Raw genomic sequence first — 20,096 nt, 5'->3', positions numbered from 1 at the left:
ATTAACCAGAGGCAAATGAAACTCATTATTCAAATGATAGTCTGAAGTATCAAATTTCTCAATATTTTCACACATTATATTATAAATATTTTGATTTGTTATTTCATACACAAGACTATCAGTGTCTGTGTACAAAATTTTGCATCGGTCTCCTATTTTATTTTTCATAAAATCATAATGAAATTCGTATACAAGTGTTTTTGATAAATCTAAGACACTCAACGCAACATAGGTTGGTTTTTTTATACAGACATCTGTACGAAGTAGTTGTATAGCTACAAGCTGCTCATCAAATATGTTACAGCTGTGGAAATTCGGTCGTGCGATGTACGTCTCTGCACCATATCGCCCCTCCCACTTATAGATGAGTTTAACATCAATTCGTTTGCGTTCATTTTCCATAGTCTTTCCATAAACAGCATCATTAAATAACTTATGTAACATTTTCTCAAAATCAGTCTGTGCATTTTGACGCTTTTCACTATTTAAGTCCAAGTACTTCTTTAGCCATGAATTTTGGTTAAACTGTAGAGTTCTATGTATTTTTTTTATACAAAGACCATGACTTACAGCTTGTTCAAGTGCACCATAGTGTATCACATATCGCTTTTTGTCATACAAAGTAGTCATTAGTTTATTTTGTTTGGATCCTGGAGGCGTCATATGCTCAGCACAGAATGGCAAATCTTTATGAGCATTGTGAAGAATTTTAGGATATTCAAGGTCTACTTCGAGTATGTAACCAATTTCAGCATCGTCAGCAACACTCAAAATACCTAAGGAACTTATATTTTGAATCAATTTAAAACCTGAATAAGGTAATGGTTGAGTCATCGCCCAGCCATACAAGTTATTTACGTCATTATACATTAAATCTTTTTCATCTTTATCATCTTTATAGCCGTTTTTCATGTATAAGTTGTTGGCTTTTGCATATCGATTACAACATTGAGATATGCCTCCACGAATGCCTCGCTCAATAAACATAACCATGTCAATATCAGTTAACAATTCTAGTTTTACCTGCAATTATAATATTTTTAAAATTTTTTAAATTAACAAAAAAATTATAAAAAAGTCTAACCTTTGTTTACTTCAACATAGCATCCCAGGTTAAGCCAGGTGTTGTATAGTAATGCGGGATCCAATCCATAGGCTTCAAGACAATTGTTCCGAAAATTTTCAAAAACTTCAGTAAGCAGCAGAACGTCAGTCTTTAAGTATAAATCTGAATATTCTCCAAGTTTTTGAATATTAAATGTGTTCCAGATGTTTTTAGCATGTTCATAATCATCATCAGTTATATGAGCTTCGTATAAGCTGCTATAAAAATCTTGTTTTAATGGTAACATCTTTTCACCAAGTTTTTTAAAAGAAGAAGTATAATCATAAGGAAATAAGCCTTTCCTTTTTAATAAATTTATTTGGTCTGTGGTATATTTATCATCATTTGTGAACACTGTTTCTAATATTTTAAATTCGTTTAAATATGATGATAATTTGTCAAGTGATGAAGCCATGAATTTAAAGGAATCAATAAATTGTAGATTAATATCAGTACCCTCTACATATTTCGTAAACGAAATATATATTTTTCTTTGGTCTGCGGTAAAAGTTGAATTCTTCCTGGAAAGCACTTTGCAAGTTCTTTTATAAATAAATGCGAATCATAACCACTTAGGTTATGGAAAACTACAGGTATCGTTCTTGAGTCTTGATAATTAATATTACACTTATTGTGTGCTGGACCACGATATCTAACAAAAATTTTTTCAAATTAATCATGATTATTAAAAAAAAAAAAAAATTTTTTTTTTTTTAAGTTTAATAAAATGATGCTTACTTTCCAGTAAGATGACAGTGATCTCTGACTTTAATATCATTTGAACTAAAAGGTTGGTTGCAAATATGACATAGAATGGCTTCGTAAAATTTAATTTGTTCTTCGGATGTCAAGTAGATCATTTTAAGTGGATTATTGTACAAATGATCTAATTTTATTGCTAAAGAATGGAGAGCCTTAACAAACCATTGAGCAGGTGTTTCATCATTATTTTCTTTACTTTGTCTAAAACTTTTATATTCTGATTTTCTATCATCATAACAACATTTGAGAAAATAACCAATGCTATATGCTTTATGACTTTGATAGACGCGAACATCATTAACAGGTACCAACAAACATTCGAAGTCTGCATATACAACAAAAGGTACACGGTTCTTGAACGTAAAATTGTTAAATTCAAGTATATGCTCATTTTTCTCCCTATCAGGCAGTGTAATTTTATACTTATTTAAATGTTTGCAATCAACTTCATGAGCTTCTAACTTTTGCTTGGACCAAAAATAGTGAAAGCAACGATCACACATATTTGCTGCATGTTGATGCTCAGATAACTGTTTTCGTATTAAACGCGATAAATTTTTTATCCACACATAATGATATTTGTACTCTACGACGGAGTCACATTTATTATTGTTATATTCTTCATCATCTGTATAGAAGTTTTCGACAAGTAAAACATTCACATGTTTTTCTTTTTCATTTGCAGTCAAATGATTAGGGAAAATATCAAATGTATGACCCTTTTTTTTTAAAAAATACAAATTGATTGAAATATTGTTTTGATTCTCAAACCTTACGATTTTCTTCGGGATAACTGGAAACTCAATACCATCAAAATTAAACTCATTTTCATATTTAATATAGTTAGAGACACGATTTGGATTTCTGCTTACTGGATGAAGAGCTGATAAAACAGCCCATTTAAAGCATTGGTTGTCTTTGTTTACTACATTTACACAAGCATTTTTTTTTTTTATGTAGTCTGGTAAGTCTATGAAGGAACTACCTTGCATAGGATTTAGTTTATTAATATTAACTACCAAATTTAAAATCGAGTGTAGAGACCAGCCAGATTCCTTATCTTGAAAATCATCCCTTTTTTTCTTAATTAACTGTCGTACGTTTATATCAAACCACTGTTGTATATCAGTGGTCTGGTAAATGGGCTGTGATTTTGTATTGAAGTATTTTAAATCAATATCCTTGATGTTATCTTTAATTATGACATATTCAGCAGTCAATATGGTATTTACTTTTAATGCAGTATGTTTTTCAAGAGATCGTCGGATTCGTTGAATAAATTTTTGTTCAGCATCTTTGAGAAACTTTTTCAGATCCAAGTGTTTAAAATTAACTATTAACTATCACTATCCTTAATAGTTGTAAGACATGTGTCTATTAGTCTTTGAATGTGACTCGCATCGACTTCGCTATTAATCGTTTGTTGAAACGATTGCCAGATGCAGTGAGCCACATCTTTAAAATATTGAACCGAAGCCATGGCTAGCAAGAAGTTAACTACTCAAGCAACAGCACAAAAGTGAGCTGCTTTGGTGATTTCTACCCCTAAATATCCTTAGAAATCAGCCCATGGGGGGGAGGGGGGGTAACTTTAAATTTATAAATAACAAGTTCAACTTTTTGAACATGTATTAAATTATTTTAATCATTCACTGTTTTTAAAAAAAATCTCGATAACCATGTACTAAAAATTATAGGTTCTAATTTCTACGAAAACATAAAAAAAAAAGTATTTTTTATAAGTAAGTTTTATTCAATTACAAAATCATAGTACATGTCATTCAAAATTTATACATTTTTGTGGTATTGAATTTTTTCGTCTATTTATTTTTTTTTCTTCTTTTTAAGTAAAAGTCTTTAATAAATCTGCATTTATTTTCTTTTTTTTTAATCACCTTCATTTCTTTTTTTTTTTTTGCCAAAGCCTGCTGCTTCTGTATTTTGTCAATCTTTTTTTTTCTTTCACGAATCATTTTTTTTCGTTCTCTATCTAGAAGTCTTATTTCTTCTTTTTTCAATGACATTCGAACTTGCATCATAAGTATATTTTGGTCTTCTTGAGACCATACCTCATGATTTTCAGGCAACGGCAGTGGTGATGAAATCTGCTGCTGCTGTTGTTGTGATAGTGGTGGTTGCATTGACGCAAGTGGTATAGGTGTTACATTTTCTAAAACTACACTTGCTGCTGCTGTCGGCAGTAAAGGTGATGGAGGTCTACTGAAATCACTGTTTTCAACCAAGTCAATTAATCCACTCCAATCCTGCTGAGAGAGCCACCATGATGTTGATGGCGAAAGTTGCAATTGATTATCGAATTGCGTTGGCATATCTAAAACAATTAAGTACAAAATAAGTTAGTTTTATGTATTACAACATGTTGAGAAACTGAAAAAAATAATCATAAAAAGTACCTGTTACTACTGTAGATGTTGATATATTGAACATTTCAACTTCTGTTGGTATTTCTGCTGCTGCAATAGGTTGCTCTGTTGACACTACTACTTCTGAAAGAGGATCCTTGAGTAGTGTGGAAGGTATATCTGGAAGAGGATTTATGATTACAGCTGGGGAGTTTTCTGGTGGTGCTGCTACTTCTGGAAAATCATAATCATCTACGAGCTGCCTTTCTAAATTTTCGACGTTGCATCCTAAGGCACGAAAAATCAACCATTCTTGATATCTTCTGATATCACCCTTTCGTGTTTTTTTCACCATGTTAATGCTGAAAAAATTTTTTTGTAAATGCTTTAAAAAAAAAAAAAAAAATAATAAAAGTGAAGAATAAAAAAAAGTTAACTAATTAAAAGAAATAAAGAACTCATGACATCATTTCTGCGTCTAGACATCATTTCTGCGTCTTGAGTCGAATAAAAAGATTTTCTAAATGTTTCCTTGATGTTACAAGTAAAAGTAGAGAATAGAAAGAAGACAAGTAGTTGAAATAAATTGAACTCGTGACATCATTTCTGCGTCTAGACATCATTTCTGCGTCTTGAGTCAAATAGCTTGCAACCACATTGTTGTAGAAAAAGGAGGAGTATAGAAACTTAAAAGATTTAATTAAATTGCTATTTCTAGAAAAGTGGGAAACTTTTTAAAAAATTTTGAAATTATGACGTTATTAATAGGTCTTAAGTAAAAAAAAAAAAAAAAAAAAAAAAAAAAAAAAAAAAAAAAAATTACATATTCCATTTTTTAAAGGAAAAAAATTATTAAGATTTTACAAAATACCTTCACACTTGGGAGCGTTGGTTGATGCGTTGTACAAAGTATCCTGAAGTGTAACTTCTTTCTCTCCTCGGCTGCTGTCGCTGATGTTAAGAATATAACTAAAGCACGTGGCGAAGGTCAAGGGATTGCTCTTTAAGACTATGGCGGAAGAGGAAGAGAAAAGCCACTTTTCATAAGTTGAAGATTTTGCATATGATGGAGTAAGTAGGAGAAAATATTTGTTCTTTTCTAAGTTTTCTATTGGTTAAAAGTACTCGATGCTATGGAGAGGGGATACTTCTTCCCAACCACAGACCTTTAATGTTGTGCATATGGAAAGGGTAAGACATAATTATGTCCTTTTCTAGTTCTCTCATTGGTTCATTACAAGATACAAATTTCCATCTCCAAGGATATTGAATTCTCATACAGCGTGGGTGAAAATTTAGGGGAGGGGGGGTTCGGCAAATTTCCACCACTCTAGTTTGAGTTTTTTATACTGCGCATGAGAAAATAAATGGAGAAGGGGTAAATTGTCGAAGTAGCAGTACCGAAGTCTTTAAAAGGAAAGTTGTGCTTAAAAATAGTTAGTCGGAAACAGTTAGTTGAAAATATCAGTCACACTCCAGTTAAACAGTAGATATATTGTCTGTTGAAATGGCTCCTGTAAATGAAGAATTTTCAAGTGACATTGAAGTGATAGAATGGGAAAATTTGGAGGATTTAGTGTCCGAGGAATTAGTGCAGGACTTGGAGGACGAAGAGGATCAACCTCTAGCATTCGAAATATTCGAGCAGGATTTAAATGAGCAATTTGAACGAGGCTTCAACGATAATTTAGATTCATCGCCATCATCGCCCTCAGTCCTATACACGGAAGAATTTAATATGCGTGCTCATATTGAAAGACCAGCTCAGTCATCTACATTGCCACTGCTAGAAATCACGTTTTTTGGTAAGTTTATTTATATAAATAAGATCTTAGATTTAAAGATGTAATAAAAATTTTTAATATGAATGAAAATGTAAATTTTTTTGTTTTTTTTGTTTCAGACTTAGAGGGTAACTTTCTAACATGCTCTCCACACCTAAATAATATCGTTTCGGTAGAAGAAGCACTTCTCAACGAGGACACATTGCTAGGAGCAAGACAGCTTACAGAGCTAAGTATGTTTGAACGATTGGAAACACCATTAGACGATGAATTGTTATCAACATCGTTACACGCCTCCTTTTTCGGTAAGTAGTATAAAGGATTAAATTAGAATATTTATTTTGATAAAAAAAAATTTCATTTTGTTTCAATTTTCAAAATTTGCTTATTTGTTTGTTTTCAGACGATGCTGAGGAGTTTATTTCTACCGACACGTGTCTTCAAGCATCTTTTTCGATGCTTGAAGAACATAACCATACATCGCCAACACGTGTCTATAGACCTAGACCTGATGCGGATCTCATGTGGTCACCAGTATTCGAGGTAGATATTACAAAATCACCGACACTCGAGGTGAACCTCACAAGACCGGTGATACATGAAGTGGATCTTACAGGATCACCGCAACCGATACCCGTGGTCGATCTCACGAGATCCCCACAACCGATTCCAGAAGTTGATCTCACGGAATCGCCGCAGCCTATACCATTAGTTGACCTCTCGGGAACACCTCATGGTATTATTGACTTATTGTCTTTACCAGAGCTGCATGACATGAGTACGGTGAAAAAAAGAAAATCTTTAGAGGACGAAACAGGTAGTCCTGATAAAAAAAAGCACTGTCGTAGACTTTCGTTTTAATTTTAACAATTGTAAAGTTTTTAATATTTGTAAATTTATTTTAAGGATAAGTAACATTAATTTAATGAATTAAACTTTGTATTTGTATATATTTTTCATCAAAAATAAACTAGGAAAAAATAAATAAAGTCTTGTACAATTATTTCCCTTCGATTCCTCATCCTATATTATTGAACAATCCGCATAATCCTACAAAATATATTTTTGTGTAAGTATCGTACGTGCAAAAATGTTTAAATATTTAAGAAGACGCCATAACTCAACCAACGCTACAGGTAATGCACGCATACTGCACCGCGAACTCAAGCAGTGTTGCACATGGCGCGAAAAAAGTAAAAGGAAGCTGCAACGCTACAGGTAATGCACGCACACTGCACCGCGAACTACAAGGCGCGCGCTCATCAGCTGCATGAATACTCAAGCCATGTGGTACATGGCACGTGCAAACTCGGCACGTGCGGAAAAGTAAAAGAGAGCTGTTAAAGTCGCTCGCCCATCAGCTGCACGTGGCGCGCGCAAACTCCGATAACACGTGAAAAAGTGAAAGGGACCTGTTTAAGTTGCTCGCCCATCAGCTGCATGAAAACTCAAGCAGTGTTGCACATGGCGCGCGCAAACTCCGACAACGCTGCAGGTGGTGCACACAATTGGGAAGGGGTAGGAGCCTTTACGCAGTTGCACATGGCGCGCGCAAACTCCGACAACGCTGCAGGTGGTGCACACAATTGGGAGGGGGTAGGAGCCTTTGCGCATGCTCAATGCGCACTTATCCGTTTAGCTAAAACGTACCTATTATGAACCACATCAAGCTTTCGACTTCATTCACTTGATCACACTAGACCAAGTAGCATCGGTTACTTTTTCCTTTTAAAATGAAGTACATTGTAGACTTTCAGGGCTTTAAAAGCCTCGTCAACTATTTTATTTTTAAAGAAATTTCATTTGTCGACCTTAACAAGGATACTTTGCCAGTTGTTATTGTGCTTAACCCACCTTTTCCATTTGAGCATCTACCAAAAAAATATAAAAAACATAATAAATGGCTAGAAGCTAATTTCCATGGTCTAAGTTGGGATTTTGGTGATATTTCTCACATGGAAGGAATAAACAATTTCAAGCGCATGCTGATTGATGCTGGGACAGTTTATGTCAAAGGTTGTGAAAAGAAAAAATGGTTACAAAACATGCTACCATGCGAGTATGTATTTTATATATTATTAGCTTAATAAAAATACCTTGAAAATAAAAAAATAAATTTTTCTTACGAATAATACAAACATTTTTTTCAGAGTTATTAATATTGAAGAGTATGGGTGTCCTGCTCTTAAAAATCTCGTATAAGACTATGAGCCATGCAAACATCACAGCTTTTATATTGATCCAGTATGTGCGGTGAAAAATGCTTTGGCTATGAAAGATTGGATGCAAAGTCGGGAAAAGTATGAAATTGAAAGAATCACATACTTGACCATTCATTTCTGTAAACGCAAATCAAAAAAAAAGATTCTTTATAATTATTATCAGAACTAATAAGATTTGAAAATATTTTGCAAGTCTAGTTTTGTAAATATAAATTTTTTTAATTTAAATAAACAGATTAACCAAAATGAACAATAAAAATGTTAAACAATTATTTTCCTACCCCTTAACGTCCTACATCATCGTGCAACGCACTCACTTACAAAAAAAAAAAAAAATACATATACCCAACGCGTGCACAAGATATTGAAACAGCGCGCGCAATCCCAAACAGTGCTGTAAGAAAAAAATGCGCATCGCAGCGCACGCAAACTCAAGCCTGACAGACCCACGCGCCCATTGGCTGCAAGGGGAGTCCAACTCATCGACGGAGAGGGGCTGCCGCGAGAAGGGGCACGCCGCGAGAGGAGGCCACCGCCATAAGGAGGGGCAGGCCGCGAGAGGGGGCCACCGCCATAAGGAGGGGAACACCGCGAGAGGGGCTACCGAGGGGAGGGGGGCTGTGCTGGAATCGCCATAGCTTATCTACTCACAAATATTTTTATCACAAACCTGTGAACGTTTTAATGGTGCAAGCAACACTGGTAAAAGTTGATGAATCATTCATGAGAGACACATGAGACCAATGCAAGTAAGTGACCCAACACGTGGCGTTAATATATCCACCTGTAAATGTGGATAACATGTGTGCAAAAAATTTTCATGGCAGTAGTATTAAGCTCTGGTATATAAGACTATGCTCAATAAAGACCTAATTTATGTCACCCAATTTTATAAAAAAAACTTCTCGAAGCACGCTCCTAAGACCAGGCTTATTTTATTTTATGTAGATGGGAAGTATAGATATGATTTAAATATGTTGATCACAGAAAAAAAAACGAAGGGGGGGGTGCTAATATATAATATTTATAATAACTTATCTTACATGAAATTAGATTAGTAAGCATACTGTTGTACTACCTCGTATTCAAGTAGATTGCATTTCCTGCCAGTAAATATAACTTTAAAATCACTTACTGTACGAATTCAAAAGTTTTTGTAAGAATACGACCCAATAAAACTGTAATAATATATTTCTAAGATCTCGTATGAATACAGCAATACTTACTGTCAGACGAAATTTACTAAATATTCATAAAAAATAGGTTATTAAAAAATGCCAGATTATAAAAACAATTAACTTAGTATTTTTTTTAAATACATGTGGAACATCTGGTACTAAAGAAAAATTCGTTAAGTTTGAAAAGTAGTTAATAAATAAAATGAATTATTAAACAGTTAAGATCATTTATTATTAAACCAAATTTGACTAAAAAACAGTAAATAAATTTTAAAATTAAAAATTAATGCAAATTAGACTGATTTTTATCACCACATATCAAAAATACTGCTTAAACCTATTGTTTTTAAATATATAAAAAAACTCTTTACTAATATAAAAAAAACTAGTTAAATGAAAAAATACTTTATTTTATTCCTTTATTTATATAATTTTTACTTAAACGAACTTGATTAGTAATCGGCAAATTGACAATTTAACCAAAAACACGTTACAAATCAGGTTATACAAAGAAGAATCTTTATATTTTACATCAGAACAGCTTGTAGCAGAATGGGTAACTAACACGGCTTGTTAGCAAAAATTCAAGGGTTCAAATTTGGAGAAAAGATTTTTTTTTTTTTTTCTTTTGAAGAATCAGTTCAACAACAATAATGAGGAAAAGTAAACAAAACTCAAAGTGTGTGGTGCGATGAAGAAAATAGGTGACGTGAACATGATGGTGAGACGGTGCATGTTGAAGGAAGATGTAAGGGGAACTACTAGCGCAGTACGGTGAGACGGGGTACTGTAACAGGAACTGCCACAAAGTAATGAGGTGTGACAGGATGAGGGGGGGATAAAATAAAAAATTTACTTCACAAATTTTCTCGAAGTCACCAATCTCAATTGGTGATTTGCTCTGTAGTGCAGAACACCGTTATGCAAGTATTACTTTAATAAGAGAAACTACTATAGTAAAGACTCAGAAATGACTGATGAATAAAATAAAATTGAACAAGAAATAAAAACAAAAAATTAAATAAATGAATAAAATATAAAGGGAATTAAAACAAAAAACTACTGTACTGTATTTTTGCACGACGTTCTCACAAAGTTCAACCATTGTGAGTACTGAACTATTTAAAAAAAATTTTTTTTAATCGTTTTTCAAGTTTTTGTTTAGTGAACTACATGAATGCAATACTAACGTTTATAGAGCTTCGTTCCCCCTACGGGTCTGGTGACCCCCTTGTTACCTGAGAAATTGTGTTTTTACACTCATGTCATGTTTAAAGAACTACGTTCTTACCGTGGGTCCCATGACCCATTTATCCCCCCTGGTTTGTTGTTTCAATTTCCTCTATATTTTGTTCATTTATTTAATTTTTTGTTTTCATTCTTTGTTTAATTTCCTTTCTTTTTTTATTTATTTGTTGTTTAATATTTCATTGCTTTTTTTTTCATACCTAATTTAATTACTTTTTTTTGATTGTTTTGTATTTCCTTCATTTCATTTTTCTTTTATTTTTCTATTTAGTTTCATTCTTTTGTGTTTTCTTTATTTCATTTCCTTGTTTATTTTTCTATTTTATTTCATATTTTTCATTCCCTTTTTTTGCATGTCATTTCTCGTTTTTTTTTTTTCATATTTCAGTTCATTATTTTTTTATTTTAGATTTTATTTGTTCATATTTTATTTTATTCCATTATTATTTTCTTTTACATTACATTTTTTCATATTTTGTATTGATTGTTGATATAATAAATTACTACATTTATATAATTATGTAACATTGTAACATAATTAGTTAGTTGAATTCAAAGTTTAAAAAACCATTGATACGTTGTGCAACTCTATCGAATATGTTTATTTTAATAATTTATTTATTTGTAAAATAACTTATTTATATCAGTAATTATTAGCATTACTGTAGTGCCAAAAAACCTAAGGTTTAATAAAAATCGGTCGGTATTTCATGCATCAAATGCAAAAAATACAGATATTCATTGCGTAATAATGCGCCTTATTATATTAAATCTACATAACTATATTTATGCTACTTAAATTTTTTTTTTTTTTTTAGATGTATACTTTAGGAATCGAATACACAATTTATCATGAATTAAATGTATCATCAGTGAACGCATATAAAAATGGAATATTATAGTTACGAACCACACGATAAGTACAAGAAACCGAGTTTCTATAGTTGGCAGCACTCGTAGCAGAGTGAGTAAGGTACTGGACTCATATGCAGGAGATCAAGGGTTCAAATCTCTGAAGTGGAAAGTGGAAAGAATTGTAAAAGAAAAAATTTCTAAGTTTAAGAAAAATTATTGTGAGAAAATAAAATTAAAACTCATTTAAAAATTAATTGCTTGGGAGTGTGAGGGGGAATGGTGGGCAAAGGTGTGCAGAAAAGTAACACGGCACGGTTGGCAGATATACATATATAGTGGGGGGAGGGGAAGTGTGTAGAGAACAGTAGATGAGGGAGACGGGATAAGGGGGGAATCTTGAGAGGAAGAGACTTTAGGTGAACCACTTCCGTTTCAAAAAATCTGTCGATCTTAAAATTCCAGCCTCCCAAGTACGTGACATAAAAAACTTCGTTCTAAAAAAATATAGCATACACACTCTGCTTCAAGAATTTTTTTTTTATCAACATAATTCAAAGATTTTCTTAGGTCCCATTTCCTGATTTTGATGGCTGTACAGGTACAATTGAGTGTTTATTACGTTGTGGATATAACTTCTTCTTAAATGTACGTATATGAAGCGCAAGAATCAATTTCAAACCTGCATTATACTTCTGTAAAAGTATCATTGGAATGAAAGTAATCAAATGTGTCTTAAGTTAAAACATGAATTTTAAGTAAAATGAGGTTAGTCACATAACTTATGAAAAGTTAAATTTTATACTTGTAGCTCAACTAATAGGGAAAAACATTTTGTTTATAGTATACTATCGTGAAATATCACTTTTTTGAAATTTTTTAATATGAAAACATCATATACGAAACTAGGACTTTCTGCTTGGGCTGTATAAGCACTAAAAAAAATCAGCGAAAGAACACGAACGAAAGAAAAAAAAATTAGAAATAGATAAGCATTTCGAAAAAATCAGAAAATATGTTCGTGATTTGTGACGAAAAGGTCAGCTAGGCTACCAAAGCAACTGAAGCTGGAGTTCCTGCACGTTTACAGTTTGAGTTTTCAAAGAGTTTGACTTCGCTTAAAGTGTTAACATTGGCACTGTTTACTCGAATTTCACTATGACTCCTTACATTTTAACATTAATCCTAAACAAAACCAATATACCATGACCTACACCCACAGCATAGTTCTTCCTTTAAAGTGTCCATGTTATATCAGTGGCAAAGCTATTTACCTTATCCAAACACTCTTTTATATTTTTCTACGATAAGTCAAACAGTATTTACAATTTTAAAAGTGTACACTGGTTTGACCTGGTAAACAGATTTTACTAGTCAGTTTTCAAAGGAAGTAATACTCATTTCTATGGTACTTAGCATGAAACATCACTAATTAAAACAAATAGAATTAGCTAACTAAAATGGCCAACACATATTAATTTAATTAGAAATAAAATTTTGTCTCAAATTTTGACCATACCACTTTTTAAGAGAAAGTCATTGGTTTGGACTTTGCTTTGCACCTCTTTTTGTTGACTACAACAGTGATAAAATTGCTTAAGTTGATCTCGTTTGCTGGCTGAATCTCAAACACTACCCTAAAATTTTGTTAATAACAAAACAATATCAGTAGCAATGCCTTAATGTTTCACAAAGCTCATTAACAATGTTAGATTATTAAACCAGCTAATTCCCAAAAATCGGCTGAAAATTAGTTAAATAAAGAAATGCATAAGATAAGAATTAATTAAAATAGTATAAAATTTGTACTATTGATGTTTTTGATATTTTTGTTAGTACACAGCTTGTTTACAGAAGAAGCTAATATCATTTGACAACAAGTAAACAAGAATCCCAGTGGTAAACTAAAGATATTGACAGCATGCTCCATTGTCATTTATTATGCCAAAGTATGCTTGTAACATCTTTAGTTATTCAGAATTCTAAAAGCCCAAAATAGATTGTATCATCATGATCATGAAAGTACTACAGTTATAATAGGAGAAAAAGATGTTTAATTTATCGTCCCCAATGCTATTTTAACATTAGCATTTATTTAGTCAAATGAGAATCAGTATGATTTTTTTTTTCTATTTTTGAGGTATATTGTCTTTAATATTTGCATTATGAAATAACATCAATTATCAATTAGCAGCGATATTCAATAAACTTTAGTGCCTGAATATGTTTATTAATCAAGCACATCAGGTACGTAAGCAACTTTTTTACGTGTTCACCTTAAATATTTTTTTTAGTTACGGTTGCATGTTTTGATCAATGATTTTGTTTATTTTTCTTAAGCATAAAAATGAAAAGTAATGAAACACTTGAGTTATAAACACCTATGCAAAAAAAGTTGCTTGATTCTATGAAGACAATTTATCCCCTTATGATGATCCTTTACAAGGAATGCTCATCGGAAGAGATTAGAATAACAGCACTATCTCATGGCTTAAGACAATCTATGCTGCATGGATGAAAATAATATTACTCACTATTAACTCATGACAAGAAAAATGCTTTTTATCTTGTGTCTTTTACGTTCCAAATATGTGACGATGTAGCCATCATATTATGGTATAAAGTTGCACAATGGAGCACAGCGTTAATATTACAGCACTATACTTTACCCTAAAAGTTCTTGTTAACTTGTTAGATAATATTGTCATATCTTTCTGTAAGCGACAAATATGCATAAAAAAAACATAAAACGTATCAAAAACGTTAGTAATGGGCTGTATACTATGATTTTCACCCAATGCTTCTTAAATTTTACCATTGTTACTCGAATATATTTAAAATAAGCTGGTTCAAAAATCAGACAACGTGAAGAAGCTGTACGAATTTTCCAGAAATTTCAACTAAAAATTTTATAGTTCAAGACCCAGTTAATAACTAACTATAACTTTAACATATCTTGTCACTGTTAAGATCAACAAAAAGAGTTTCGAATAAGAGCGCAAACAAAATAGTCTCCATTTAAAAGTGATGTGATCAAAATTTAAAAACTAATTTTATTCTTCTAGTTAAATAAGTATGTGTTGGATTTTCTCGCTTGCTTTTTTTTTCTTCAAATAAATAACTTCTTTTTATAATTATTTTTCAAATAACAAGCTCGTTTTACTTGTCATGCTTACTTTATAATACTTAAATTTATTTAACTTTTAATACTTATATTTATAGAGTAAGACCATATACTATTAACATGATGGTTTTTTTTCCACATCAAAATTTTTAATGCTGTTTGACTTATTATAGGATAACACAAAAAAGTAACTTAAGAAACAGAAATAACTTCATTAACGATATTAGATATATCCAAGCTTAAGAGTCAATTTCTTCACAATATTGACAATTAAAGCAAGTGTCAGAAAAGTACCATTTTGGCTGGATGTATCTTAGATAAGACCTGCAGCGCATCAGGAACATACTCTTAGCAAATTAAGAGCATTCATGAGAGTTAGTTTGGGAAAAGTATAAAGAAGTAAACGAGGTGGGAGCATGCAGCTGTGCTAGCAGTTGATTTGCTTGTACGAATTCGTCGTGTTAACCCACTGGTGGCGCCCCCCTAATGGATCTTATTCTTTATTATTTTATAAGAAAGCTTGTACTTTTTTTTTTAACTGACCGTAGTATCAAACAGTTTTCTATCATACAAAAAAAAAGGAGATTTTCACATCTTATTTCTTAATAAACGCTATCTTATGTTATTGTTTTATAAGAATACGTATTCCATTTAGATTTTTTAAAGATACATTGGATAAAAGAAGGTATCCTAAAATGATCTGAAATTTTGTGTAAGATATTTTTATAGTTTAAGAATATCTATCTGTACTATAGAAAAAATCTAACAGAACGAGCTTTATTCATGAACATTTTTAATCAGTTCAGCCCGTGATTAGCTTTCCCTCGTCAGACATTTAAAAAAACGCCACGCCATTACAGAGATCATGAGTAACGTGGCTAAGTATTCATATTTTAAAGATACATGTTATAATAAAACTATCATCTTTCAAGAACTTAGTCTTTTATTTTGATTAATATCCTCACTCAGGTTTCACTTAAAAAAGTTTTAAGATTCTTAACTCACTTTTAATTTTTGGTTTTTTTATGAGAAACATATACATTTTAGGTTTTTCATTTTAAAAAAAATTTCTTAAAATTATCAAATGATATTTATAACAATAAAAAGTCCACGCATGTATGTCAAAATAATTCTTTTTCATTGTCATGCTTTTGTTAAAGATTTTAAGATTCAAACAAATATTTTAAAATAATATAATATAAAATATTTCAATGTCTGTTGTAACTAATCGTCCATAAGTATTAAATTTTGGTAGCTTAGTACAAATATTCATACCGTATGAGTTCAAAAATTTCTGGTTTTTCTCGTTCTCTGTGTTTCATTCTCTCTTTCATTGCTGTTATTATACTGTTAGCTTTGTCTTCTGCTCCATGTTTAGAACTTTTTTCTGCAGCTCCTAGAAAATAATTTTAGTTAACATTTAATATACATTTTTTATTTTAATAAATATCACGTAAAACTAGTAAAGCATTTACCCAAGTGTCTATAAATTAGTAAGTATATTTGATATAGATATGTCAAGAGAAATATGTATATACCTGAATAGATAAAGTACCAAACATTGAGAAAAATAATTAAAGGTATGTTATGACTGGAATCGCTTAAAGTATGGTCTTAACCGTTTTATTTTAATGTTATTCGTGGATCTCTTAGACTTTAGCTCGTTAGATTTATTTTTTTCTTTTTAGTCAAGTCAAAATTATTATTTAAAAAATACGGATAATTTGATCAATGTTTAATTCTTAATTTTTTTACTAAAACAATTCAAAACAAGTATTCTCTTAAATACAGTCCATTCAGATCACTTTACAGATTTTGATATTAATCATATTACTAATGAAAAACTAACATCTATCACTGACTGTTGTTACTGCTGCTTCGAAGTTCCCTTATGCTTCGTGCATTAATTCCCAGTAATTACTTATACTGCACTGATGAGTTCGTGGCCTACAAGAGGTTGCGTTTTCTGCCTTCTCTGCTATCGCCGGAGCCACTTTTGGTGGGCCTCTTTCGTTGTACCTCGCTCCTTACCGTAGTCTGATATTATTCATATTCTCGAACTGTACCCGAGTTGCCTCAGCCAACACGTTATGCCTTACGTATATAAGGTACTCGTGAGTCACGAGAGTCAAAAGTAGACTAAAACTTTAGAGGACGAGTAATTTTTCCTCTTGATGGTGAGTTTTTATAGCGTCAGAGCGAGTAAAAAAGGCTTTTGGTTGAATTAGTTTAACCAATGAGCGATATTCTGGCAGATTGCGTTGACAGCAAAACAGTAGGCTTGCACTATGATATTACATGTTATGATTTTATATATAAAGAAGTATTGATACAACAGTACTAATCGCATTTTTCTGACAAGTGGGATTGAGTTTTTTTGGGTCAGTGATGATGAAAGCTTGCATCAGCAATATAAGAACGCTAAATACGAGTTTAATTGTGACAGTAAGTTTACAAATTTTTTAATTAATTAATCTGGGAATTTTACAATCAATTTTGAATGCAGTGAAATTGTATGTTAAGTGCAAATTTTAAAATCAGTGTTATTAGAAGTGGAAAATCTATGCGCAAGTAAACTACTCATTTATATATACAGTACGATTGACTCATTTATACATGCAATACGTTTACAATACATACGAGCATTCTTACAAAGGGGCTTGGAGTACCATATGTCAGCATATTATTGAACATTTACCTTAAAGCTATTACACACACATATAAATTACGTATGAGTTTCTCTTGTCATATGAGCTTGCTTTATATTCACAATACATTTTATCTCACTTTGATGGACGGATAGCTTCTAGTTATAATATAATTCGCATTAACTCGGGATGTAACAGTATGACTAACAAAGTTAAAGTCTCGTGTGGATCTCAGAACCCTGGCAGAAGTAAAGCTTTTAGCTCTAATGTTATTTAACTTGGTTGAACATAAATTGAGAAAATGAGAGTACACCCATTTTTAATAAGTCCCTAATAATCTGATATTTAAATTGTAAAACAGACATTATGATACTAGTCTATGGAAAAGGCAAATAACGCTCGCATGTCAGTTCGTATACTAGTGCCAGTGAGTGTGCAAAGCAAGGAGACGCGTGTGTCAGTCACATATAACCTCTTGTAAGTGTGGTGTATACAACCTTTAGACGCAGCGTGCGTGGAAAACGAAATTAAGAGCCATCTTATGTGCCTCTGCAAAGACCCTGATGTACACATGCACTCGCACGAGCGCGCAGAATGGGCTGTGAGTTGCGTGTGTAAATAGAGGTCGTTAATGCCATAAGAGATGGCTTATCATTAAGTCCTCGCGCATGACCACTTAAAAGTTTTATTATTTTTACGTATTCAAGTAGACACGTGCATAAAAAACGTATACTTGTATATACTACTTGTTACACGTGATTCGCGCATTTAAAGTATTTTCATGTTTGTTATGATATATAATGTAATAATTTATGTACGAGTTGTTAATCGTATGATGCAAAACGTAACAAAAATTTTGACCATATTGCCTCAAAAAAAGGTTTTTTTAACCAGTCACGTGGGATAAAAATTGCATTTACTTAAAATTACTATTTGTGTCTTTAATTTGACATCATATATGTAGAATTAATTCTTGTTGGAATCATCGTATCCAACAGATAAAAATTTTTTTAAATTTTGGCTACCATAAATGTAAACTAATAAACCTTACTTATCTTGTTAAGATGAAAGAAAACAATAAAAATATAGCTATTTTCCATGATAAAGTTGTAATTTTTTATTCAAGTTGCTTCATTCACCCGTGCTTACAATTAATTTCTACTTATCTTGAAATAAGTAATAACAACATAGGTTTCGGTAACGTGACAATTATTTTTAATATAAATCCGTGTTACATATATTTTTTTACCGCAATAACTATTTTCTGTACGTAGAATTATTTTTGGCTTATCTTACTTACATTTTGAGATACAACTGTTTTTAAATTTTTAGAGTTTATAGTAAAAAAAATATTCTTTAAAGATTTTGTCAACATCCGTATTAATATTCTAAGTATGCCATACTAAATAAGTATTTTTTTTTACTTGTTTATTTTAAGATGTAGTTAAAAAATGAGAAAATTGAGGTTATGTTAGTGCATAGTCTAACCACTTTCTATTTGTGCACGTCGATCATGTAGTTCCTTTTTAAAAAATCCATGAAAATGATTCTCTTGGGTCTATCTAGCAGCCTTTTCCAATAATGACTAGTCTTCGAATTTTAAAAGGTTATATTGCGACAAAAATTTTTCAAAGATCTTGTAACTGTCAATATTATTTATTTAAATACGGTATAGAAAAAAAAAAAAATTTTTTACTCGTTTTTTTAAGATACAGTCAAAAAAAGAAATAACTAAGGTTATATTTGTATATTGTCTAACCCCTCTATATTTGTCTATCTCACTTATGTAGTTCCTCCTTAAGAAGCCCTTAAAAACTTCTTTTTTCCACTTTGCTTCCCTTTCCAGATACAGTGTTTTGTCCTAGTTGTAGCGTAGAAACATTCATACCTTTAATATACGTACATATATAGGTATAGTTGCAGCGTGAGGAGAAAGTAGAGCGCAGTGTACATGCAAGAGAAAGAGAGAGACAGATCAGTAGACAGCAGAGTGGCGCACGCTGCATGAGAGAGAGACGGAGCAGGAGGGAGTGTGGAAGAAAGAAAGTTGAGGAGAGGGCTTGGTCCACAGGGCATACGGCTACGTTTTTTTTTAATGCATCTTCCCCAAAGTGGCCATTTACAGCCCAATATAAGAATTTTCACTTTAAAAGGTAAATAAAAATACGTACTGACTGAGGTTGAAAGACAAATTTAGAGTAACTTACCATCTTAAAAAACGATGCAGACAAGTTTAAGGCACACAGTTAAGATAGTAATTTCTTGTGTTAAGGGTTCATTTAAATACGCACATAGCATTGTCACTTTTATACGAAGAATCATCACATTAGATACTGCAACCACGCTCAGAGTTATTATAAGGCCCTTGTTTTACAAAAAATCACGTATAATTTATTAAATGTAAATTTTATAAGTACATAAAGATATTACAGTGGGAAGAAAAAACCTATTGGTTTAATCTTCCTAGGACATGTACAAAGCTAAATTTTTAAGAGAGCTGATTTTTTGTACAAATCTTTAAATAACGCTTAGAAAGTAAAGATATAGTACTATAACCTAATACTTGTAAGATTAAACAATTATTACAAGTTTCAACTTTAAAAAGATTTTGTCTTTGCATTATGACAAATCAATTTACGCCAGGAGTTAGGTGTATTGACAACTTTCAAAGTACTAGTTGTTGTTACTTCCACAATTAAGTATGGTAACCAAATATTGCTGTAATAAAAGATGATAAGAAAAATGTAACATAGCTATCGCAAAAAAGTGGCCTATTTGTTATTCTGCAGAAGAATATAGGTATAACAAAA

General features: G+C 31.7%; 1 protein-coding gene across 1 annotated transcript in view; it reads right to left on the bottom strand.

Annotated features, from left to right (window-relative positions):
* The window catches only part of unc-13 (protein unc13 homolog), a 907,591-nt gene that overhangs the window by 541,388 nt on the left and 346,107 nt on the right, over positions 1-20,096 (bottom strand). Inside the window, exon 9 of the mRNA XM_089594724.1 lies at positions 15,914-16,034. Within this exon, the coding sequence (XP_089450850.1) occupies positions 15,914-16,034 (121 nt within the window). The remainder of the gene's footprint in view (positions 1-15,913; positions 16,035-20,096) is intronic.

This window comes from Copidosoma floridanum, unplaced genomic scaffold (genome assembly GCF_036245765.1).
Source record: "Copidosoma floridanum isolate Cflo_tuat_1 unplaced genomic scaffold, Cflo_Japanese_pri ptg000021l, whole genome shotgun sequence".
In the NCBI taxonomy this organism is placed as follows: Eukaryota; Metazoa; Arthropoda; class Insecta; order Hymenoptera; family Encyrtidae; genus Copidosoma; species Copidosoma floridanum.
This window is presented reverse-complemented; position numbering and strand designations above follow the sequence as displayed.